Below are 27,636 nucleotides of genomic sequence, written 5' to 3'. Positions count from 1 at the left end.
CATCTTTGTATTTGTCTAAATGTGTGTTAGTAAGCTCTCTTAGCAAACCCACTTTCCTAGCCAAACCTCTGCTTTCAGATGCCTCCTTAGATTGTCCCATATTTCCTTCACTTTGCCATAATTTTCTATATGAATATAATTTACAGGATTGTCTGTAAGTATTAATTGGGATTTTGCAGTGCAATCTTGGTTCTGGGAATCTAAAACTATGGGCTTTAAGGTTCCATCAGTGACATTCCGAAGGTTGTCCAACTGTAGATAAGCTTCTACTGCAAACTTCCAAGTTGCATAATTCCCTCGACACATGGGTTTCTCAATCTGTGGAATATGGGCAGCAGCCATTTACACAGCTACAATATAGTTACTGTAAATTATAAACTGCTCACAAACAATATTAAGTGTTTTGGCATTCACTGGTCAGAATTATTCAATTCAGTCAGCTGGGTCCATAACCTGTTGGGTTATACACTAAGGTGACAAAAGTCATGGGATGGTGGTATGCACATATGCAGATTCGGAACTGAAAACTGGTTCTCAAGAACTGGTTGAATGGAAGCTTTTGTATGCCACTTCTTTCATGGGTGCATTTCATTTTCATTGCATTCTTCAGATGAATCACAATCTAGCATTTGCCCTTCTGGTAACTAGTTTTATGTGGCAGTTCCTCTTTAAAGCACTCCAGATACATACTCCTGACATTAAGAACTTGTGGCTGTTTCCAAGGATTAGTCACCAATCACATTAGTGAAGAGTAATTGGTCTTTTTACCTCTTTGTACACAATAAGTTACATTTGTTTGGGTCAATGTTGATTACTGGATGCTGCTGTAGGCATTGATTCTTTGCAAGTCTGCTTGCATTTGTTATAATTTTGCACCTTGGCGTCTCCCCTAATATATTCACAGTCAGCCTCATCAAGTTTCCAACACAATCCACCAGACAATTTATATGTAGATCATGAACAATAACAACCATATATAACTTTCATAGGATATGCTGAAAACTACTTTAACATTTGACCATTTTTCCTTGTTAAGGCTAAACTGTATATTGAGTACGTTAGCAAGTCCAAAATACAGTCATAAATTGGGTCTTGTATAAGCTATAGTTTGTTCACAGGGTAACAATGCAGAATTCTATGAAACACTTTTTGGGAGTCTGGGAACATGTCATTAACCTGGGTGCTGCTGTGTTGCCCACTGGATCTTATGTATAAACAGAATATGCTCAGTTTCATTAATTTACAGTTAGTGTTGATACCTACAGAGGAGAATTTTGGACTCCAAAAACATTCCATACACATATATGTATACCATAAATAAAGAAACCCATGTAAAGCATCGAAGTAATTCATGTGCAGTGGGGTATTGTTAAAATCTTAAATAATTTTCTCGATGTGGGCCAAACTTCTATCTTCTTAGAATGAAGCATCAATATTTATTTTTATGCAAACATATCACCAGCAGTGTAAAACAAATGCTTGTACTTTTGTTAATTTGTAACATCTAAACTAAAAGTTGTTTTTTTTACCATGTATTTCAGTGGGAAGGAAATAGGCAGAAGTTTTCAGACTCAGGACGGAAGGTAGTGGAGATCTTAAAGAGAGCTTCTGCATTAGATGCTGCATCATCTGCTGTACCTAAACCAGAATGCATAGAAAAGTGTTTCCAGCAGCTTGCGAAGAGTTTTGATAGTAAAAATGGTGGCTTCAGTGAATCTCCAAAATTTCCACAGCCAGTGAATTTTAATTTTCTTTTTCACATTCATGCAAGAAATCCTTCTTCAGAAATTGGAAAAAATGCTCTTGACATGTGTTTATTCACTCTGAAAAAGATGGCAAAAGGAGGAATTCATGATCACGTTTCACAGGTATGCTAATGATCAAACACTTAGGGAGTTTGTACTTACAGTGTGTAATATGTTGTTAACTATATTCTTGAGACATATTATGTTTGCTGCCATACAAACGCTGCTGCTTGCACAGATTTAGTTATACAACATTATATATTTATAAAATATATATTATAAGTTTGACATAATTGGAATCAGTCAACTCACACAATTTCTAGGGATATGAAATAGAATAATCACATAGGCTCACTCATAGGTAAGAAAGGCAGACTATGAGGGAAATGCAAACAGTTTACAAAGGAGATTGTTTATGGAAAACTTTGTGGACCATCCTACAATTTTTGTTCAAATGTGTAAGATCCATACCAAACAGGACTAACAAGAGATATTGAACATATACAGAGAAGGGCATCATAAATGATTTCAGGTTTTTTTGATGTATGGGAGAGTACCACAAATATGCTGAAGAAACTGAACTGGCAGGCACATGAAGAAAGACACAAACCATCCCAAGATAACCTGCTTATGAAGTTTCAAGAACCAGCTTTAAATGATGGATCTAAAAATATACAACAGTACTCGTGCATTGCTCCCAAATGGATGGTGAGGGTAAAGGGTTTAAACGGTCAATCTTCCTCTGCTCCATATGTAAATGAAATGAGAAGCAGTCCCAATAACTGGTACATACCATATGCCAAGTACTTCACAGTGGTTTGCAGAGTATAGATGTAGAAGTATTAACTTTTAGAATTTCAAGGCTAAGAGCATGCCCTAAGGCCAGTATACGCAAGAGACCAATATGGGAATATTTGTCATCACAGTTTTTTTATGATACTGGAGTCAGTAATACACAGAAATGTTTGAAAGTGGCCTATGGCTGAAATGAAATGATATTGTGAAAAATAAATGAAAACATTGACATTTGCAGGCAGTAGTGCATCATTCAACTTTATCACTGCAGCAAAGGCTGTCCTTGTAACAGTTGTGACAAAATATTTAAATATATCGACAAAAAATAGCTGAATTTGTGCTTGCCTTTTATGTGTTATGGCTGAGAGAGCCAAGCCAAATAATGTACCCCAGGTTACAAGCAAATGTTGGCAGCTGATGTGAGCCGATGCTCCATCAATGGCGGCCACCCGATATGCAATGATACTGATGTGTCTGATGTAGCTCTGATGTAACTGACAGGAAGAGCTGCCATGATCGGGGACCTGGACATTGTTGTCATGAGGGAAGCAAACTGACCACTGGAAGGCAGAAACAGTGATGAGACCAGATGCAACCCAAAGTTCTGTTACAGGACTTCGATGAGTGCCCTAACACGTGCTGGAGGAAAAGGACAGAGAAAGGGATCAGTGGCAGCACCACCTGTTATATGGCAGGAGGAAGTCGTGCAGGAAAGGAGGATGCAGAGAAGGTGGAGAGGGCTGGTGGTAGAGGGGCTGACAGTAGGCAGTACGGGGCGATGGAAACCACTGACTTGGTGCCAGTGTTGAAAGAGAAAGCATCTGCACAGGTGTCCAACAGGACACCACTGCAGTGACAGAAGTGACTCCAAAGGAGCCTGTAGTGGCAGGGTCAGTTGCAGTGGGGAATGTGGCGGCAGTGGCAGTGGTGGTGTTGGTGGCTTCAGGCTCAGTCGAACCCACTAGCTGCATCTGGCACTGTGGAGGAAAAGTCAACTCTGCAAGTGCCTGACCCGATACCAAATTAGTTGCAGAATTGGCTGCAAAGGAGCCAGCAGCAGCAGGTGGCATCAGCAGGACACCGACAGGCTCAGTGGGAAAATAACAGGCCATGTGTGAAAATTAAGCTTATCTACTGCAGAAGCTTAAGAACATTTAAATATGTTTGGGATCTATTTTTCTTTTTCACATTTTTATTTTCTTCTTCATTGAATATGCAGGTTATTCCAGGCCACATTGAATGATGTAAGATAATAATTACTAGCATTTTTTAACTGATCTGTTTTGACAATTTAAAATTTTAATGCTGGCAATTTGAATGTTATATGTGGTCATATTAAATTTAAAATTTCATTTTAGGGTTTTGCAAGATATTCAACAGATGAAAGGTGGCATGTTCCACATTTTGAAAAGATGCTTTATGACCAGGCACAGTTAGCTGTTGCCTATTCAGCAGCCTATACAGCTTCTAAAGAAGAATTTTATGCTGACATTGTTAGAGACATTCTTACTTATGTGGACAGAGATTTAGGTGATCAGGTAAATCAAATATTCCATTATTTCATAGAATATTATCTGAATAACACTACTGACTAGGAATTGTAACCCATGGTCATAAATGTATATAGCTAAGTACATAGAAAGTAAATAAAAATTGACCATCAGAAATACAAGATGTAGTGTAACCAAGTCAAAGTTAGAATTAAATAGAAAATCTTTTGCTACTAGAATATAGTAATGTTGACAATTTGACAGTATAGTTTTTTGGATTCTTCCTTATAACACCATTATCTTAGAACTACTCGCCTTTTACTTTGTCATTGGTCCCTACTATTCACCTGGCTTCAACTTACTCTAATGTCTTGTGTCATTACTGTATCTATTTAACCCCCACCCCCTCAACCTCTAATCTGGGCACTAAATTTTTATCTAGCCCACCATTATTTCTGTCATCGTCTTCTGCTCTTTCAACTACCATGCTCTACAGTTTGTTTCATATGCCAAGTAATGTGAACTTCATCTGAATGGATTGAACATTGGTGTGCAAACCTGTGGTTGTTATCTGAGAGTTGTCGATGCTATCATTCAAATAGTATTGTGAACCCTGTGAATGGTTGGCCCATTGGAATGTTCTGTATTATGCATGAGCACATGAACTAAGGTGACAATAGGCCTGGGATAATGATATGTACATACACAGATGGCAGTAGTATCGTGTACACAAGGTATGAAAGGACAGGCATTGGTGGAGCTGTCATTTGTACTCAGGTGATTCATGTGAAAATTTTTCCAACTTGGTTATGGAGACACGATGGGAATGAACAGACTTTGAATGGGGAACGGTAGTTGGAGCTAGATGCAACGGACATTCAATTTCAGTAGGAAATCAATATTCCAAGCTGCACAGTGTCAAGAGTGTGCTGACAATACCAAATTTCCATATTGCGTCTCACCATGGCCAATGCAATGGCTGACGGCCTGTAGGTAACAACCGAAAGCAGTGGTATTTGGATAGAGTTGTCACTGCTAATATATAAGCAACACTGCATGAAATAACCACAGAAATCAAGGTGGTATGTACAATGATCTTATCTGTTAGGGCAGTGCAGCAAAATTTGGCATTAATGGGCAATGGCAGCAGACAACCGACGCGAGTGCCTTTGTTAAGCATGACATCACCTGCAGCACCTTCCTTGGCTCATTACCATATTGGTTGCAAAAATGTGGCCTGATCAGATGAGTCTCAATTTCAGTTGGTAAGAACTGATGGTAAGGTTTGTGTGTGGTGCAGATTGCACAAATCCAAGGACCCCTGTTGTCTACAAGGCACTGTGCAAGCTGGTGGTGGCTCCATAATGGTGTGGGCTGTGTTTATGTGGAATGAACTGGATCCTCTGGTTCAACTGGACTGAACATTGACTGGAAATGGTTATGTTCGACTACTTGGAGACCATTTGCAGTCATTCATGGACTTCTTGCTCTGAAACAATAATTTTGTGTCACTTGACCACAGTTGTTCATGATTGGTTTGAAGAACATTTTGGACAGTTCGAATGAATGATTTGACTGACCACATCACCCTACATGAATCCCATCAAATATTTATGGAACATAATTGAGAGATCAGGTCATGCGCAACATCCTGCAGTGGCAACACTTTCGTAGTTATGGGTGGTTATGTTTCTGCAGTGGACTTCTGACTCGTTGAGTCCAAGCCACATAGAGTTGTTGCACTGCGCCAGGCAAAGGTGCCCCAGTGTAATATTAGGAGGTAACCCATGATGTTTTTCACCGCAGTGTATCTTTGCTGCATGTTCATGTAAGTAACACAGTTTTTTGGAAGAGAATCTCATTCTTGAGATGAGAATTGTGGTAACCACCAAACACACTCACACACACGCGCGCACGTGTGCCCGCGCGCGCGCCCACACACACACACACACACACACACACACAGAGAGAGAGAGAGAGAGAGAGAGAGAGAGAGAGAGAGAGAGAGAGAGAGAGAGAGAGAGAAGGGGGGGGGGGGGGGGGGGGGGGGTTAGAAGCACCTGGTTGCATTAAATTTAACTGAGATTCTGTGTAGTCAGACTCTTCATCACCCAGGTTGCTTAATGAAATGAAATTGTCTTCTGGAATTGTAACTCAGATTTCTCCTGCAATTAAGGTGAGTTATTAGACGTACTAACATGCAATTCAATGAAAGAAGTGACGAAGTCACCCAGTCAGAAAAATAAAATGCAGAATGAAATGAAATTTAGTTGATCGAACAAGGCAAAAATAGACCAAAATATTTTTGTGGTATTTAAAAGAAGAGAGAATCTTTGAGAAGCTGTCAGACAATTTCCATTAAGTATTGGGAGGGGCTTCTGGTGATCTCTTGACTGTGAGGGGGGGAAATTCATTGTTACACTCAATGCAGGAAGAGTCAGCACTATTGAATTCCAAACAACAGACCAAAAGCACAGTGTCTTTGCTGAATGGTAATTGAATCTAACAATATCCATCAACATTCCTTAAAAATATTGTTGTGGGTTTGATAGAGAGAGAGTGAGAGGATGATCGTGTGATAGCGATAAGATTCTCTACAAAAATAGTGAATGTTAAGTGAGGAAGAAAGATGGATTTTGTACTGATGTTCACTGGGTCCTATCTCTATTTATGTGGGAGAATTAATTCACCCAAAACTGGTGTTATATGTTCAACCCATTGAGATGCACTAACACTAACAGTTTGACCACATGTTTTTGCTACGTGGAAGCAAGTAAACTGTGGATATTGGGACAAAATGATCTGTGTTGCTGGAACTCAATGTTTCTGCCCAGGAGCTTGCCACAGCTGTTCAAGTAGAGAGTTGAAATTGTGCCTCATTCACAGGGGAAAGAAAATTAAGAAAGAAAAGTTGCAAAGCATATAATTCGTGATGCAAACTTCGTTTATAACTTAATAAACATGTTAAAGTTTGATTTGAAATTTTCAGTGCAGATACATGTAAAGACACAGTTAAATAACACCATAATAGCTTTAACTGATGCATGAATCAACAGATGTGCAATTGAACCCATAAGAATTATTATTAAACCATTTGAAAGTAGAACAGCAATGCTAACATTAAAACAACATTCCAAACAGTATTAAGGTTCACCAAAATTCTTGTTCATTGATTAATCTCAAGTTCCATGCATCATTTTGCATGATAAAGCATAATGATGTGGAATGTGTCATTTTTCATTCACATAGCAAATTAATGTGTAAATATGGCTTCATACTGAACTTTCATAAGTGTTTGTAATTTTTTTTAAAATGTAGACATGTGAGTTAGTAATTCCCACCCACCATTTGCATGTGAGTGTTGGTTATATGACTTTTTCGTCAAGGTGACAGAATTTGTTCACCCATTCATTTATTCATTCACAGATTATGTTTCATAAATTTGATCATGAATGGATGTATGTGGAACAAGTCAAGGTAATTAACAGGCAGAAGCTGCCACTGCTGGCTACTTGTGTAAAGTATACCAACAACAAATTATAGTGTTAGGAGAAACACAGCTACTTTGAATGAAAAAGAACCTTGATCCTTCTCCTATACTATTCAGCTACTGTTTTTATCGATTACTTCAAACAAAGCATTTGTATGCTTACTATAATCAGCTGCTGTATACTGACAAAGTCAAGATTTATCTAATAGAAATATTAGAGTTACATGGAATTTACATTACAGGCTCCAAATATTATGATAAGTTGTAAAAGGAGTAGCTAATGAGGTTTTATTTAATATGTTTTTGAATGTTTGAAGAGTTTCAGTTTCATGCCTGATCTCCACCAGCAGTGTGTTAAGATTTTTTTTGCACTACAGTATAAATATCCATTATTAACTCTAGCTTGGCTGTATGGACACTGTTTACGTACCTTATGGGGTCATCAGTGTTATTTATGAACGTCAAAATAATTTTGGTTTGCCATATTTATGATGTAACCGCACAACTGTCATATTATTGATATATTTTTATAATATTGTGAAAAGGGTAGATTGCTATGCACCGTATAGCGGTGATGTTGAATCACAGACAAGCACAACAAGAAGACTACTAAACACACAATCTTTTGGCCAGAAAGCTATCTTCCCAAGTACACACACACACACACACACACACACACACACACACACATTCATTGACACAAACACAGCTCACACACGCGACCACAGTGGCCATGTGTGTAAGTTACATTTACATGAATGTATTGCGTATGTTGTCTATTTCAGAACAACATTGTGCAAAAATTGGATCTTGCAGTTCTAACAGAAACCTTTCTGATAGACAACTGGCAACATAAAGATTTCTACAATTATTACCTAATGGCAAAGAAGAGAGAAAGAAGACGACCCATAGGAGGGATATCTATCCTACTGAAACCCTGTATGATGCAAAAAAAAAAAAAAAAAAATATGCTGGTAGAAGCAGCAAACATAATTATAATTGAGCCTATTTTAAACCGCACATAAATGCTGTAGAAATAATTGACAAAATAGTCACACTCATCAAACAATGTGACAGCAAACCCACCATTATTGCAGGCGATCTTAACTGCAGAATAGACATGGAGAACTAAAAAACAAAACTAGTCATTGAAACCCTAGAAGAAGATGGTTTCACCCTACTGAACGCTAGACAGATACCTACATACATACGCCACAATGGGAAAAGCACCATTGATATCACATTAACAAGAGGAGAAATAGAAAGAAGTATTCAACCAATATGGCACGACTACATGACTCCTATATGAAAGCACATTCCAATGAAGATAAAAATAAATATCGTCATGTCACCGCCAGCAAGAAAAACCCACCACATCACACAAAGAAAAATTGATGTAGAAAAATTAACAAACCAGCAAGAACAAATAACACAAATAGATACTTTAATAGAGGAAGGAGATCTTGAAATAGCAACGGGCCAAATAGAAGACCTCCTAAAAAAATTCAGTGATACAAACAAACCCAAAAATAAAGACAGCAAAAAGATGGTTCGATGATGAATGCTACAGCAAAAGGAACACTGTTCTAAGAACGCTCCACAGATTAAGAAACCAGCACGACAAGGAAACATACAAACTGTATGCAGAAGAGAGGAGAATCTACAAAAAACTAATAGAAGAGAAGAAAATAGAATACATAGAAAGAGAGGCAAAAAGAGAACGGATGAAGCAGAGAAAGACTCATACATAGCAGCAAGACCAAGGAAACTGGCTCATACACCAAATATTGACATGAAGGAATGGGAAGACCACTTCAGTAAGATACTGAAAAAACGAGGAATCAAAACGAGCCCCAACAAAGAAAAAACAACATCAAACTAAGGAAAATAGAGAATATATGGGAACCTCTAATTGAAGAAGATATAAAAGAAGTAATAAAAGCATGGAAGAACAAGAAAGCTGCAGGATCCGATAATATATATAATGAACATATAAAAGATGCAAAAGAGGCCCTCCAACACCTATGGATCAAACTATTTAACAAATGCCTGGAACTTGGAAGAATTCATACATAATGGAGACACTCGACAATATAAGTTCTTTACAAAGGTAGAGGAGACCCAACAGACCCAAAAAAGTACAGAGGCATAGTCCTGGAAAATACTCAGTTCAAGATGTTTTCAAAGATAATTACACAAAAAATCAAAGCCTCTGTGGACAGTCATCTCCCAGAATGACAAATGGGTTTCAGATCTGGAAGATCAACACTTGAGCCTATTTTAAACCACACATAAATGCTGTAGAAAAAATTGACAAAATACACTCCTGGAAATTGAAATAAGAACACCGTGAATTCATTGTCCCAGGAAGGGGAAACATTTCCACCTGGCGCCTCAGTTGGACTAGCGTTCGTGCTGGACGTGCAGGCCGCGTGAGACGATGCTTCGTCCAGTCCCAAACATGCTCAATAGGGGACAGATCCGGAGATCTTGCTGGCCAGGGTAGTTGACTTACACCTTCTAGAGCATGTTGGGACGTGCATTGTTCTGTTGGAACAGCAAGTTCCCTTGCCGGTCTAGGAATGGTAGAACGATGGGTTCGATGACGGTTTGGATGTACCGTGCACTATTCAGTGTCCCCTCGATGATCACCAGAGGTGTACGGCCAGTGTAGGAGATCGCTCCCCACACCATGATGCCGGGTGTTGGCCCTGTGTGCCTCGGTCGTATGCAGTCTTGATTGTGGCGCTCACCTGCACGGCGCCAAACATGCATACGACCATCATTGGCACCAAGGCACAAGCGACTCTCATCGCTGAAGACGACACGTCTCCATTCATCCCTCCATTCACACCTGTCGCGACACCACTGGAGGCGGGCTGCACGATGTTGGGGAAGTGAGCGGAAGACGGCCTAACGGTGTGCGGGACCGTAGCCCAGCTTCATGGAGACGGTTGCGAATGATCCTCGCCGATACCCCAGGAGCAACAGTGTCCCTAATTTGCTGGGAAGTGGTGGTGCGGTCCCCTACGGCACTGCGTAGGATCCTACAGTCTTGGCGTGCATCCGTGCGTCGCTGCGGTCCGGTCCCAGGTCGACGGGCACGTGCACCTTCCACTGACCACTGGCGACAACATCGATGTACTGTGGAGACCTCACGCCCCACGTGTTGAGCAATTCGGCGGTACGTCCACCCGGCCTCCCACAAACCCACTATACGCCCTCGCTCAAAGTCCGTCAACTGCACATACGGTTCACGTCCATGCTGTCGCGGCATGCTACCAGTGTTAAAGACTGCGATGGAGCTCCGTATGCCACGGCAAACTGGCTGACACTGACAGCGGCGGTGCACAAATGCTGCGCAGCTAGCGCCATTCGACGGTCAACACCGCGGTTCCTGGTGTGTCCGCTGTGCCGTGCGTGTGATCATTGCTTGTACAGCCCTCTCGCAGTGTCCGGAGCAAGTATGGTGGGTCTGACACACCGGTGTCAATGTGTTCTTTTTTCCATTTCCAGGAGTGTAGTCACACTCATCAAACAATTTGACAGCAAACCCACCATTATTGCAGGCGATCTTAACTGCAGAATAGTCACAAAGACAGTCAGGCTTCTTCTAAACAACATTGGTGAAGTGCTACAAAAGAAACAAATGTTCTACACAGTGTTCATAGACTTTACCAAAGCCTTTGACCTACTGGAAAGAGATCTCATAGTCCGAAAACTGGAAAACACGATGGGAGAAGATAGCATATGGGCAAGATTAATCAATTCAATCCTCAAATACAACTTAATCACAATATCAGACAACCTCTCTTTTTCGAACCTCATTCTACAATTGAACAGAGTCTTACAGGGTGACCCAGTGAGTCTTTTGCTGTACATTCTTGCCACTGAAGAAGTACTCCGAATTGGAGAAAATGAAGAAGATTTATATGTATATGCATACACTGACAACATAGCAGTAGCTTCAACAGATATACAGAAGCTGCAGAAAATAATTGGGAAAATAGACAAATGGTGCAGTGAACACAAACTACACATAAATATAACAAAGACAGAAATGGTAATTTTCAGAAAAGGGGGCAAAACACCCAAGAATGCGGAAATCAGCATCAGAGGGCAAAAAAATAAAAATCTCATTAGACTTTAAATACCTAGGGGTGACATTGCAACCAACAGTCAAATGCTTCACAAAACATACAACAGAACATGCAGCCCAAGCAATAATAGCAATATAAGACAGCCCAAGCAATAATAGCAATACAAGACATCAAAAACATCCACGTACTCAGTCTAGAAACAGCCATGAAATAATTCAACGCAAAAATCTTGCCAATCCTGGCCTATGGGATGGAGGTTATATGGGGCCACCTGACAGAAAAAAATCTAGAAACATTATAAAAAGGTAAAATCGACGTATGTAAAAAGAGCACTAAGTCTCTCAAAGACAACAAGAGCTAGACTAGTGTACCTGCTAGTGAGAGAGACATTCCTAATTGAAGACATCAAACTTCGATATATGATGATGCTGCACACCGGGGCTTCCAGAAAGCAGCCAAATATTATGGAGGACAAACGAGAAAAAATATGGCCAGAGTAATATGGCACTGAAGCAATGAAGAACCACTCATGGACAGCACCAAACTTTGAGCTCTGCCATTTCGTAACTAGACTTTCTATTCACGGCTTTGATCATCTAATTTGCAAAAACAAAACTTATCACGACACAACCACAACATGTGTATGTGAACTGTGTAATGAAGCCTGTGAACGATATCACATAGAACTTTGCAGTAAAAGAGTGAAATTGGTAAATGAATATGCCAAATGTAAAATGTAAATGTAAATGTAAAATGTTAAGCAAAGTAACTGTATATGGCTATTTGGGTGCAATTAAGACCTTCTCACTCCATTTTGATTCAGCACCTATTCATTTGTTATTTTATCTATCTACCTATATTCAGCACTCTTCTTTAAAGCCATAGTTCAGAAGCTTCTATATTTTACTATTAATATTTTTTGTAAAATAAGCATGAGGAACCAGTCACATTGAAGCTCATGTCGAGACTTACTAAGAATGGTTCTTTCACATTTCTTTTTGTTTTGGATAGGATCACAGAGCAGGAGTACAGTAATTACTGGTTTTGACTCTTTAATGGACATCTTCAAAAATCTATTCATTGCACATGGAATATAACAAACAAAGCACCTGTGAAATGCATTGTCATACTGACACATGACAACACATATCATGAATGCTTTTTTTTGCCATATACTGCCTATTGTGTAGACATTATGAAGAAAAACAAGTATATAATATGGCTATCATTTTTATCTGTAGACAGAGTGTTATTTTTTCCAAAAGTTGTTCTTTCCACTCACCATTTGTGTACAGAACAGAAAGTGGGAAAATGAAAATGATATCCAAAGTATCTTCTACTATACAGCTGCAGGTGGCTTGTAGAACATTAATGTTGATGTAGATGTATTACTTTTGTGATGTCTTGTGGAAATTACAATGACTTGAAAATCAGTGTGAATATTTTTGAAAATCTGACTAATGTTTAATAGTGTACTAAAATTTTTTCAAAATCTTTCTTCAGTCTGGAGGATTCTACAGTGCTGAGGATGCAGATTCTTATCCAACTCATGATTCTAAGAAGAAAAAAGAAGGAGCATTCTGTGTATGGACTTTCGATGAGATTAAACGACTTTTAGCAAAATCGCTACCAGAAATGTCAACTTCTGCCACTTTAGGGGATGTTTTTTGCTACCATTATTGTGTGAAAACAGGAGGAAATGTAAACCCATATCAGGTAATATTTTGGGAAATTTGTATATGTTTTGACCCCCCCCCCCCCCCCCTCCCACACACACACACACATATTCTTTCTTGGTAATACACATTGTGATATGTACTTATATAATTACCCATATACAGTCAACTCTTGCTAATTCAAACCTTGATAAATCAGACTTGTCAATAAATGAAACAAGTTGTCTCATTCCTTGGCAAAAGCTTGATAAATTGAGTTAATTCTGTATTTTTTTTTTTTTGTATATTTGATAAATCAAATCTATTGCCATGACAGAGTATTCACAAACATTTTATAATTTGAAGTCAGCAGCTATCTAAGTCTCGGTAATTTGAACTGTTACATGAATTGTTTCGGTTATTTTTTTCTTAGTTAAAGGGACTGTTTTGTTAACACAAGGGCAAATCTTGAAAAAAAGTCTCAGGTTCCTAAATAGCATAGCTCAAGGAATAGGAATTGGAAGTCCATGTAATGATTACTATCTTTCAACAGACCTTTTGGGAACATTTTGATGTATGAACCACAGCTTTTGATCTCACACTTTTTCGTGCACTGTATTTTGTGTTGGGCATAAAATAAAGCATGTTAATTATTTATGTACAGTATAAAAGGCGGTATCCAAAATTTTTGGGACTGGTGCTGCCATCTGGAAAGTTGGTGTAGTAGATCTTTTCATCGCTAGGGGGCAAGAGCTGCATATCTGTTGAGTCAGCATGTTCACAGCGATTTCCCCGCAATACTCTGTGTTTTGTGTGTGGTGATTTTTTGATGGATTCGTGAACAAAACAGTGTGTTGAAGTGTGCACGGACCTTTGTCAGACAGCATCTGATGATCCAATCTTCTTGTCATGCGAGAGCTGGATTTACGGTTATGACCCAGAGGCAAAGCAACAATCATCCCATTGGAAGAGCCTGGGCTCTCCAAGACCCAAAAAAGTGAGACAGGTGAAGAGCAATGTGAAGAGCATGGTCATCATTTTCTTTGATACCAAGGGAATTGTGCACAAAGAATTCGTCCCACCCAACCAAACTGTGAATTCCACGTGCTACTGTGATGTTTCGCGACCGCTCTGTGAAAACGTGTGGCGACGACAGCCCGAACTTTGCCATCAAGGGAACTGGCTGCTGCATCATAACAGTGCATCCTGTCACACGTCCTTGCTCACCAGGACCTTTTTGGTGAAAAACAACATGTTGGTTGTACCCCACCCTCCGTACTCACCAGATTTGGCAACTTGCGACTTCGCACTATTCCCAAAACTGAAACTCAAGTTGAAAGGCCGTCGGTTCGACACTCTATAGAGGATTCAAGAAGCATTGCTGGTGGTGATAAACACCCTCAAAGAATAAGACTTCCAGCAAACATTTGACCAGTGGCAGAAGTGCTGGGCCTGGTGTGTGCGTGCGGATGGAAACTACTTCGAGGACGATGGTGACCATTAGGCCAAAGGTAAGGTTTTCAACAGATGGCAGCACCACTCCTGAAAATTTTGGATAGAGCCTTGTAGGTACCCACATCTTGAAATAAAAAGAAAGTAGAAGCTTTATTTTATATCTGGGAGATCTTTTGTTAGTATCTTTAAAGCTGACTTTTAAAAAGATGTTGCTGACATAAATTATGGTTCAAAAATTCTTTTAATAATGATTATCAAACATTTCAGTAATTAACACACATTGTTTTCTGTGGAAAATCATTAATTTTCAAATTTTAGCCATAAGAATAGTCTACTTCAGGACAGTAAACAAAATTTTAGCTCTCTGCCTTTAGTAGCTTTTTAACCAATGTGTACCAGAACATCAGAAAAGTGAACTTTCAGAAAATTAAAGTTAAAACTTGTTTCTCTATCTAACCTGTGTAACACTAATGCATCCCAGGTCCATATTCATCTTCTTTCTGGTGTTGTTCTTCCTCCTTCTTTTTCTAGAATTATTCTTCTTATTCTTGCTTCTTTGGCGACTTTCAGCACTGATTTCTCTGCTTCGAAGAGTCTTCTGCAGTCATTGCAATTAGAGTTCTTTACATACAGTAGTGCTCAAAAGTCTTTTGACAACATAACATTTGTTATTATTCCTCTTAAAATAAAGCACTATCAGACAATGTATTGGGTATAGTGGAGAGCAGTATAACTGTGATTATTTGAAGGTCTCAGATTGGGACTTGTTTGTGTACACTTTATGCTGTCAGATGAATGTGACTTTCAACCAGCTCAAAAGTATTTTGACACACAGTTTTCTCCGTGAATTCATGGATGTCATTTGCTTCTTAGGTCTGATTTCTACTGATTTTACTTACAGTGATTATTTCAATATGCTGAAACGTAAGGAATATTCCAGTGACTTTAGAAATGCAGTGATAAGTACACTAAAGCAAGGACTGAAACAAACTGAAGTTGGTCGTATTTTGAGTGTCTCATCAGCTCGTTCGTACATGGAAAAAAATGTATAATAAACAAAAGACTGTTGAAAATAAGCCTGACTATGGACGTCCAAAAAACACGTCTCCTGAAGACAATCATATCATAAAAAACTTTTCAACAAGTGATGTTCATGAGTCGGCTGTAATGATACAAAGAGAATTGAAAGGAAAATATAATGATTACATTCATGTTTCCTCTGTCAAATGACACTTGAAACTCTTTGGAGTACATGGACTAAGACCAATCAAAAAGTCAGGAAGGCCCTACTTGGATTTACAAAATGACACAGATCATAGTCAAGTTCAGACTGGTCTAAAATTCTGTGGAGTGATGATGGAAAATTTAATTTAATGTAATCTGATTGTATCAAGTATTTTCAACACCCTGTAAATAAAAGATCGAATTCTGGTTCCAAATTCCCACGGTCAAATATGGAGATGGCAGTGTGATGGTTTCGGGATGTTTCTCACACTCTGTAGTTGGACAGTTAGTTCAAATTGAAGGTAATATGGATCAGATCATTTATGAAAAAGTATTGAAGACTCAAACACTGCCATATGCTAAACACCACAGGCCAGCTGGGTGGTATTTTCAACAAAATAACGTTACCAAGCACAAGTCCGAGTACATTAGCGATTTTTTTAAATGCGAAACGTCAACATTTTGGAGTGTCTAAGTCAAAGTCTGGATTGGAATCCTATAGAACAACTGTGGGAGGAGTTGGGTCACAGAATAAGAATAAAAAAATATTTTTTTGAAGCTCTTAAAACTGAGTGGGATAAAATTTCGATTCATCGGTTCCAAATTCCAAAAGTTGGTCGACTCAATGCCAGCATGGTGTGAGGCTGTCATAAAAGCCAAGGGATATCCCACTAAATATTTATTTTCTTACTATGGTTGACAATAATTATATGTTAAGAATTCCCCCCCTCCTCCCCCCCCCCCTCCTCCCAACAATATCAAAATACATTTGCGCCTTCGTTGTCCTCATTAAAAAAGGTTACACTCTATTATGTTGCGAACAAGGGATAGTTGGTCACTATTCTATAGAACATTGAATATCCATTAATGAAATAAATTACTGAATTTAATGATTCATATTTGTTTTTAATTAATCCAATTAATATATTTGTCAAAATATTTTTGAGCGCTACTGTATTTAGTCCACCAGACACTCACATCAATTATATAACATTAAACATTGACACTGTTCCATTATTAAACCCAGCAGAGCATCCAGCACAACTATTTTGGAAGTATTTAGTTCTACCAGAACTGTTTTTGGTACCTGTCCCCCATGTATAATTGTTGAAACTCTCATTAGGATTTTGAATACCAATTATCTAATAATTTTCTGTCACTAAGACTCTCATATGTAGGTTTTACAACTTCCATTATAGTAAATGGCAAAGACTGCTTATGTTTGTTGGTCTTACCTTGAATAAAAGCCCTCTAATAGCCACACCATGACTCATAGCCAGGTGGACAGAGTACATGACTTACGTTATCACATGTGGCGGCTTTATGAAAGAAGGTGGCCCATACTGCATTTCTCAAAGGATATAATCAGGTAAATTTTAAAAGATTTCCTCTTCTTTAAAGGTGGACAAACTCATTATTGACTTTCTCAATTTGTGAAGCTCTTTCTCCTGAATAAATCGTTCAGTTTTTCTGAAGTTGCAATCATTTGTTTGTCTGTATGCTTGCATAAGATCTACTGATTTCTGCCCCATTCAGATAATTTTTTTGTGGTGCATTTCATTTTTTCCATTTTCATTTCTTTCTTTCTTTTTAAGGAGTATATAAAAGAATGTTAGAAAGTAAATTACATATCATACAATGCCTTACACAACAAGAATGGTGCAATGTTAGAAGAGAGTACAGACACAGATCTGCTTTGGTGTGGGTAACAGGTGCATCATCACAGTGTGCGACTGAAATGACACAGAAACTGGAAGTGTACTCCAAAGTTGTACACTGGACAATATGATTCTTAGGTGTGTAAATTGCTCACAGTGTCTCTGGGATATGTTGGCTGTGTATGGGCCAAGTGCATTGTCATATCCAGCCATAGTGAAATGGATCTGTCAATTTGACCAAGGTCACACAGATGTGGGCAATACTGATTTGGAAATCCAGATCTCGCACCATGTGATTTATATCTTTTCAGCAAGCTGAAAGAACACCTGAAGGGAAGGAGATTTTCCTGCGACTAGGGTACTCGTACAGAGGTTCTCAGATGACCAAGGAATGAATTTTTACCTTCCAGGAATTTAATGATTGTTAAAACACTCCAACCACTGTTTACAGAGACCTGATGATTATGTTGGAAAATTGTGTCATGTATCTATGTCTCTTTGGTGTGTAGTGCAGCATTCAATAAAAGTTACTTGACCTGCCACAATAATGTGTAACTTACTTTTTGAACTCCTGTCACATTTAACTTCTTAGTTATGAAAATTAGCCAAGATATTGGTACCCATTATACTTTTAGTTGTATCTTCTCATCATATCAATTTTTTTGTGAACTTTATAAGAGTTTTTATTAACTGTTCCTTGTTTTCACCAATTTCAAATGTAGGATCCTCATGATGAACTGAAGGGGCAGAATGTTTTAATAGTTGAAGGAAGTGAGGAAGAGACAGCTGAACATTTTAAACTTACATTGGAACAAACACGAGTCTTTCTCAAAGAAGGTTGTAATATTTTGTATGAAGCTCGCCAAAAAAGGCCTAGACCCCATTTGGACAGCAAGATGCTTACAGCTTGGAATGGTAATTATTGCTTTAAATTATACTTGGAACTTGGTGGTAGTATAAAATGTATTCTGACAAGTAGCAGTGTTTAGTTTGTTTTTATAAATTTGTGTCTTATACTCCTATATGATTAATCTCAAAAGATTGTTGGAGTTGTATATCTAATTATTGCAAAACATCATTTTTTCTTAAATATGTTTTGGCATAGTTTTGTCATCATCATGAATTTTATTTAAGATAACATAGAAAAGAAAAATGCAGATCATGCACAATGAGAGTACAGTGATTTATGATGTTTCTCATTATTAATGTCGTGATTAAGTATGTAATGTTTTTTTCTGTGTTTCAATGATCATCCCTTTTTTGTTTTAACCATCTGATACTACTTGCTTTTCGTAGTACTTTTACTGTGTGCTATAAGATCCACACTCAGACCCCATGATCCCTTTAATCTTTTAAATTTTTGTGAATTTCAGGTTGTGTGATGCTACTTTATTGATTGAACTGTGTTCTGTTGCAGTGACTGGTATTTCAAGCCAATAGCTTCTCAATTCTTTTCCAAATAGTATATTTGTAAGGCAGTGCATAAGAGTTCTAATCAGTTGACTTTAATTGCAGATAACAAGAAACCCAGTGTATGTGCTTTTCAAACAGAATCATGTATGTCCTTATTATACTAATGAGTTCTAGCCAAGAAATTAAGTAATGTGACCATACAGAAATTTTAACCCCGGTTTTCAATTTTTAAAAGTTTTTGGCAGTGCAGTGAAATACCTATTTCATTGCCTGTTCCTTTGCGTTTGACTCCATTGTTCAGCCACTTTCTTGAAGTAATTCTCAGCAACAGTCAGCCAACTCTTCAATAACCTCCTGCTTATTACTATTTTTCATATTAAAATTGTTATTTCTTAGAAGTAACAATAATGTGAAAAAGGTCCTGTGTGTGCGAAATCCTGGTCTGATGCAAAAGAGGGCCTGATACCTCTAATCAGATGAGGCTAAATACACAAATTTTATTTTAAGTACAAGCTTTTTGCTGCACTATTTATTTATTTATTTATTTATAAAATAGAAAGAAACTTCCACATGGGAAAAATATATTAAAAACAAAGATTCCAAGACTTACCAAGCGGGAAAGTGCCGGTAGACAGGCACAATAAATAAAACACACAAACACACACACAGAATTTATAGCTTTCGCAACCGACGGTTGCTTCTTCAGGAAAGAGGGAAGGAGAGGGAAAGACGAAAGGATGTGGGATGGACACAGGCAGACTGTGTTCGTTGGTAATGAGGATCACCCTGTGGCTAAACATGCCTTGGTGCACAGCCAGCACATCTTGGCACAGTGTTACACCGTCCGGGTTATCTGGATATTTCCCACCAACACCAACCTATCCGAACTCCGGAGATGGGAACTTGCCCTTCAGTATATCCTCTCTTCTCGATATCCACCAGGCCTCAACCTCCGCTAATTTCAAATTGCCGCCGCTCATACCTCACCTGTCTTTCAACAACTTCTTTGCCTCTGTACTTCCACCTCGACTGACATCTCTGCCTGAACTCTTTGCCTTTACAAATGTCTGCTTGTGTCTGTGTATGTGCGGATGGATATGTGTGTGTGTGCGCGAGTGTACACCTGTCCTTTTTTCCCCCTAAGGTAAGTCTTTCCACTCCCGGGATTGGAATGACTCCTTACCCTCTCCCTAAAACCCACATCCTTTCGTCTTTCCCTCTCCTTCCCTCTTTACTGAAGAAGCAACTGTTGGTTGCGAAAGCTAGAAATTCTGTGTGTGTGTTTTATTTATTGTGCCTGTCTACCGGTGCTTTCCTGCTTGGTAAGTCTATTTATTTATTTATTTACTCATAGTTGTACAAATTACATGATGAGCTCATTTCCGCTTGTTATCATTATTAGATCTACCTGTGAAGATGGTATAATAGGTACAATATTGTTTCCTATGTCTACGTTAGTCTGTGTCTGCAAGTGACACCTTCTGCTTATGTCTTAGCTGGCATGATGTTTTCCATATGGCATCGTGGAGTGTCAATGTTGGTTTTCTTATTTTTATTTTTGACAGCTTTGGCTCCAGTGATAGTATATGTTCGCAATGGAGTTTCTATTTTTTGGAAAGTCAGTGATTACGTTCAATTTTACAGAGATAGTATTTTATGATTTTTCCATAAATGAATAGTGTTCTACTGTTTTGTGTTTATCACAATAATTTACCCATTTTCTTGTACTATGTCAGCAAAATTTTCAAGGGCTTTTCATGTTGAAAGTCTGTTGTTTGTTGAGGATATCTTATGGGTACTTTTCTGTCCGAGTCTAAATTTCCATTTCCTCCAAAATATTCATAGTATGTCCTCTAGGTACTTTGTGTAGAATGTTTAGGGCATTTTTAATATTTTCTACTTTATGTTCTTGGCTTTTTACATGCATGTAAAATGTGGATTGATTACTTTAGCAGTCTCATGTGTGTCCTTTAAATCTGATTCTGAAATTCTTGCCTGCCTGCCTATCCGCCTGATATAAAATTTATTGCAGTTGTTATAAGAAATTTTTGTAGATGCCTTTATTTGAAAAAGTGAAGATATTATTTTTTTGTTTCTTACCAAATTGTTCATCTTGTCTGATATTTGGCCTATGTATGATGTTGAACATGGGTAGGTTATTTGCAATTTTTTTTATTTTTAATATTATTTCTTTATATATACCATCTGATTTTGGTTTTATATGCTGTTCACATAATTTTTGCACCATTTTCAGGTTGAAGTTAGTTTGTTGAGCTGTTTTTCATAGCATTTTTGTTTCATTTTGTATCACATTATTATCAGGAGGGAACTTCAAAATAAAATTGTATTAATCATTGATCTGAACTACTTGTAATTATTCAAATTTGGATGAAAAGAATTTTTATTTATGATTATGTCAATCATATCAGATTTTCTATGTATTTCAAATTTGTGGTTGCTGCTGCTGTTGCTTATTTTTAGGTCTAAAAAGTGTATGGGTTTGTTTTGTTCTATTTCCATTGTGGATTTTATGTTAGGGTACAAGTTGTTAAGTTGCTGGTGGATCATTTTTATGTCTTAGTCATCTCCGTCTACTGGTAGTAGTGTGTCATCAACATATCAGTGCTGATAGATTATGGCAACTTCTTCCATCATCTCCACCTGTAACAGCAGATGATGGGCTGCACACACTGAAAACCAGCAATTAGCCAAGTGCTGCCAGCCAAGGTATCATCGCATCCCCCCCCCCCCCCCCCCCCCCCAACACTCGTCCTGGTCACTGCAGCCAGAGGTAAAGCTTAGATGGCCACGTTCTCTGAATGCCAGGCCTGCCAAGCCATCGCAGAGCCTTCTCTTCTTCTGCTTTGATGGGGCAACATCTCCTGACTGTGCTCTTGGCAGCTCGCCTGCACAATGCCACATAGCTCACATTGCCGGTTTATACACAAACAGCAGGATTCTTATCCCACATCCAATGTCAGTGTTTCATCATGATTAATTTAACAAGAGGAGTACTACCACATTTTCTACACTATCTTCCTGAGCAGTGTTCTTTTAAAATGCTTTACTTGACAGCACTTTCACAAAGCCTGTTGCCAGGTGCCTGCTTTGTCCCCCAGGTATCAACACCTGGAATACTGCGTGCAGTGTGGTGTAAATAGTGCAGTGAAGTGCCAGTGTGTGTCAGGAGTACCAGATGTGTTTATTACCATTCCATCCCTGACAGTTTTGACACGCCTTTGCCACCAAGCATACCACAAGGAGATGCCTGACAAAGGCCATTCACAATCTGCCCCATTCCAAGACTCCACCATGAATGAGGTGGGCCCTCCTTGATTAAGAAGTAGTAACTTGTTGTATTTCACTGTAGTTGTTAGCTTTCAGGGCTAATATCTCCAAACCAGCTCTCGAAGTTCTTTCAGTATGCCCCATTATTTATTGTTATTGTTCTTAATAAGTGCACCGCTATAGGCTTGTATGCCCCTTAGAAGCATAAAAGGGAACCTAAATTCCAGAATGAAATTTTCACTCTGCAGTGGAGTGTGCACTGATATGAAACTTCCTGGCAGATTAAAACTGTGTGGCCGACCGAGACTCAAACTCGGGGCCTTTGCCTTTCGCGGGCAAGTGCTCTACCATCTGAGCTACCGAAGCACGACTCACGCCTGGTCCTCACAGCTTTACTTCTGCCAGTATCTCGTCTCCTACCTTCCAAACTTTACAGAAGCTCTCCTGCGAACCTTGCAGAACTAGCACTCCTGAAAGAAAGGATACTGCAAAGACATGGCTTAGCCACAGCTGTGAGGACCGGGTGTGATTCGTGCTTTGGTAGCTCAAATGGTAGAGCACTTGCCCGTGAAAGGCAAAGGCCCCGAGTTCGAGTCTCGGTCGGCCACACAGTTTTAATCTGCCAGGAAGCTTCATATCAGTGCACACTCAGCTGCAGAGTGAAAATCTCATTCTGGAAACATCCCCCAGGCTGTAGCTAAGCCATATCTCCGCAGTATCCTTTCCTTCAGGAGTGCTAGTTCTGCAAGGTTCGCAGGAGAGCTTCTGTAAAGTTTGGAAGGTAGGAGACGAGATACTGGCAGAAGAAAAGATGTGAGGACCGGGCGTGAGTTGTGCTTCGGTAGCTCAGATGGTAGAGCACTTGCTCGCGAAAGGCAAAGGTCCTGATCTCGAGTCTCGGTCGGCCACACAGTTTTAATCTGCCAGGAAGTTTCGGAACCTAAATTGTCCCTTTACTGGTGACCGCTGCGAAATCAAAGGCATAGTGTCACGGCCAAAACATGCTGTTTTTTCTTTTTTATTATTCGGATTAGTACAGCCCCATGTGGTAATGAAATCAGTTCCCGTTAGGTCGGCCGGATTCCACTCACACCACCACCCGCCGCTCACCTTCTCGACCCCTACCCGCATCTATCCACACACCCATCCTCCTGCATGCATCACCGCTCCCATCCTGCAAGCCTCCACACACACCCTATGTTCGAGTGCACCAATGTCTCCATCTGCAGCCTTCCCAAGCCCCTCCACATCCACCAGATCCTTGTGTGCTCTACCGTGCTCCTCCGTTCCGTACCTGCAGCTGACGCGTGCGTCCAGACAAACCACAGTTTACCGTGCTGCATACTTTACACTGCTATCCACAACAACACACAGCAGAGATTGTATTGCCTGGTCCTTACTATGCTTGTTCTGTCTACCTTCTTCTTTGCAATATTGCTCTCAGTACCAACCCACATACTGTGACACGCTGCCTGCACTGTTAAGTCACAATGTCACCGGAAAATGTTCCCACCCCTGTGGCAGTATGCCTTACATGCTCTCTAGCTAGCAGCCCCCCATTACTGCTCCTGCTCCAGCAACTAAAAGCACTTCAGAGGTGTCGGAGCTTCACATGCAGCTGTCAGCACTACAGAAACATTTGACTCATCTGCACCCAGCACCTGACTCTGCAGACTCTCTGTGGTTGTGTGACTGCTCACTTGCCCCCCTTCAAACTGTGAGCCCTATGCCTGTGGTTTGCTTCTATCGAGGCAGTTTTCACAGGTTTCTGTATCATGAGCTATGGAACGAAATTTGGGATTGTTTACGGCAACATTGACCTCACCATCACCGCCCAAGACCTGGGATGTTATTTCACACCCACCCCTGTCCAGGAGCTACACTAAATTAAAAGAATGCATCATATCCAGTTTCACACCTTTGGAGTTGCAATGGGCCCATAATGTGTTGTAATCCAAGCAGTGCGACGACGTGTGCCCATCCCTGCTGCTGGATCACATCCAAGCACTCGGCGAGCCACACATCCACCCCAGAGGCCTGCACTTAAACTACTGGCTTTTGTACCATCCTGTCCCCATACAGGCTTCCTTTTCTTGCACACCCTTGTATCGTTAGGTGATGCAATGATCGTGACCAATAAATGGTTTGAAACCCTGAACTTCTTCTCTGCTGCATCTGCAGTAAGGAATGCTGGCTGTCAGCCTGCAGCTTCAGCTGGCTATTCACCCACCCCTCCTGCCCCACCCAAGCCACCGCATGTGGTATGTCATTCGCACCCACTGCTGCGAACCATCCTCCACTCAGGATGGAGGCCCCCGACCTGAGGTGCCTGAGCTCTGAGATGGCAGCACTTACCACCAGTGTCACCCACCTGCACCTCAAGCACCTGCCATCATGTGCTGACTGCCTCCAAGCATGTGATGCCAGTCCAGGCAGAAACAGCCACCCCCATCAGCACGGTTCTAACCACCCCCTTGACAACCATCATGAACTAGGCACAACTTGCTGGTACAGCCAAAGGTTTGGCTAGAACATGACCAGCTGCGGACCTCCATGTTCCTGGTCCCCAAATCATGGCAACCACTGGAAGTAGCCATGCCCTGTTGCTGTACCACTTCACAGCACCTCTTCATATGGGGTTTGAATGACACTAGTTCCCTTGTCCACTACCTCGTCGACACCGGCTCCAGCTTGTCCATATTTCCTTGCAAACTACTACTAAAGCCCAGATCCTACTCTCCCCTCCTCATTACTGCTACCAGCAACTTGGCCATCCCTACTTACAATGTGCATACCTGCTCACTCAATCTAGACTTACAATGCGAACTCCAGTGGACTTTCACAGTTGCAGACATTAGTGACCCCATTCTGGGTGCCAAGTTCCTCAGTCATTACAGCCTGCTGGCTGGTGTTGCGAAGCCTCGTTTAGTTAACAACACCTCTGGTAGGACCCGATGGCACCTCTGAAAGGACCATTTGCTACAGCTTCTGCCCTGCCATGTGTTTTGCTAAGAAACAGTGGCAGTTTCAGGCCCATATGCTCAGCTCCTTGCAGAATTTCTCCTCCTCATCCAGCCAGCCAGCACGCAGTGCCCCCTCCCCCCCCTCCCCCCCCCACTAGAATGTTCAGCATGACATTATGTGTTGCATCACCACAACCATTGCCCTGCAGGTTTTCTGCCATTCTTGCCCCCCCCCCCCCCCCCCCTCATTCATGAGTGCAAAATCATACAAAAGGAGTTCTAAGAGGTGCTCACCACCGACGTAGTTTGCACACCCAAAAGCCCCTGGGCTTCAGCTCTTCACCTAGGCCCCAAGAAGGGTGGTTCCTGTGTCCCTTGTGGTGATTACTGTAAACTCAATGCCTGGACCATCGCTGACCACTATCCTGTCCCATTCCTCTGCACCTATAAGAACACTATCTCAGGAGCTACTATCTTCAGTAAGATAGATTGCACTAAAGCTTGCACACAAATCCCAGTCAGCCCAGAGAACATTAAGAGAACAGCCATAATCATACCTTTTGGCCTCTTTGAGACTGGAAAACAGCCATAACCATACCTTTCTGCCTTTTTGAGAGTGCGTTCATGACATCGGGCCTCCACAGTGCTGCATAAAAATGACAGTGACTTTTGGACAACATCGTCTGAGGCACACTGGGGTGCTTCGCATACCTGGATGATATACTCATCTACTCCAAGGCCCCTACCGAACACCACCAACACCTATGCAAAATTTTTTCCTACTTCAGAGAGCTAGAGGGAGCCTCAACATGGCAAAATGCATTTTTGGGGCAAGTGAGGTCAAATTCCTTGGACACTTTGTCTCTGCTGCTGGCTTCTCCCCTGTCCTTGAGACAGTACAGGCACCTTCCATACCGCACTACCTTTAAAGGCCTCCAGTGTTTCATTGGCATGGTCACCTTTTTCAGTCGCCATCTTAAGGATGGCCCTGACACCCAAGAGCCCCTTACTACAGCACTCCATAGCGATAAAAAGAAAGGCAACAAACTGGTTCCTTGGACCCAGGCCATGTTCCTTCGAGAAAATGAAACGGGACCTCCCAAGTAATGCCCTTTCGGCCCACCCCTACCCTAGTGCCCCCTTCCCATTAGTGGCATACGTGAACCAGATGGCTATCGGGGCTGCCCTACAACAGTATGTGGATAACATGTGGCAACTGCTCACCTTCTTTTCACCCAAGCTCTCTAATGCCTATTCGCACTACTCACAGCCCATGAAGCCATCTTCTGTTTTCAACATTCAGTTGAGGGACGCGTCTTTACGATCTTCATGGACCACTGCCCCCTCGCCTCTGGTTTTTGCAGAAAAGACATAGACCAGATCTCATTCACTACCAACATCTGGCATGTTGTCGACATCAATTGCCTTAGTTGCACCTGCGCCATCACCCAACCTTTAGACAGCAATGCCCGGGACACTGCTAACGAGACCTGGACGTAGTCCACACCCTTCAGAATGCTGACTCTGGCCTCGACCTCAAGCTAAGATCCATACCCAGCTCTGACTGTAAGATCTGGTGTGATGATCTCATGGTTTTTTCACAATATGACAGTTCCAACTATCGCTCCTACTCCTTATTCCTTCCTTCCTTCCATAAACTGGCATTTGACTGTGTTCACAGCCTCATGCACGCAGGCCTCCCTCATGAACCAGCACTTCGTGTGGTCGGTCATCCGTTATGAGTGCAGCAACTGGGGCCCAGTTCTGTTTTCTGTGCCAGTGCACCAAGGTCAGATGGCATGTTCACTTCCCTGTGGCTGCCTTTCCTCCTCACACGACACTGATTCATGCACTTTCACCTCGACGTTGTTGGCCCACTACCTTCCTCCATTAGATATCGGTATCCGCTGATTATTATTGACAGATTTACTTGCTGGCTGGAGGCCAATCCATCCCTGACATTTCAGCTGAAACTGTGGCTGCAGCCTTTGTTCTGACCTGGGTGTCCCACTTCCGGTGCCCGTGCAACTTCAGTACAGATTGTGGGTGCCAGTTATCTCGGCCCTCTTCCGATCTCCGACAGCCACCTGTGGCTCCAATTTCCAACACACCACCAGCTACCACCCTGCATCTAATGGCATGTTGGAGTGGTTCCACTGCACACTTAAAGCCGCTCTCACATGTTATTCTTCCAAATGGTCCACTGCCCTACCCCTGATACTACTAGGCCTTCGGATTGTACACAAAACTGACCTGGGAACTTCTGCCACTGAGCTGGCATATTGACAGCCACTTGCCATTCCTGGCAATTTTTTGGAAGCGACCCTGCCTCCCTCTTGACAGAACATTTCAGGTTTCAT

At 40.8% G+C, this 27,636-nt stretch overlaps 1 protein-coding gene across 1 annotated transcript in view; it reads left to right on the top strand.

The window, feature by feature from the left end:
- Nucleotides 1–27,636, top strand: part of LOC126335330 (spermatogenesis-associated protein 20) — a 293,157-nt gene that overhangs the window by 49,220 nt on the left and 216,301 nt on the right. Inside the window, exons 5-8 of the mRNA XM_049998487.1 lie at nt 1,542–1,868; nt 3,899–4,078; nt 13,124–13,336; nt 18,335–18,527. Coding sequence (XP_049854444.1) covers nt 1,542–1,868; nt 3,899–4,078; nt 13,124–13,336; nt 18,335–18,527 — 913 coding nt within the window. The remainder of the gene's footprint in view (nt 1–1,541; nt 1,869–3,898; nt 4,079–13,123; nt 13,337–18,334; nt 18,528–27,636) is intronic.

This window comes from Schistocerca gregaria, chromosome 2, assembly GCF_023897955.1.
Source record: "Schistocerca gregaria isolate iqSchGreg1 chromosome 2, iqSchGreg1.2, whole genome shotgun sequence".
Classification (NCBI taxonomy): domain Eukaryota; kingdom Metazoa; phylum Arthropoda; class Insecta; order Orthoptera; family Acrididae; genus Schistocerca; species Schistocerca gregaria.
Note: the sequence above shows the minus strand (reverse complement) of the source record. Positions and strands in the feature narration are given on the sequence as shown.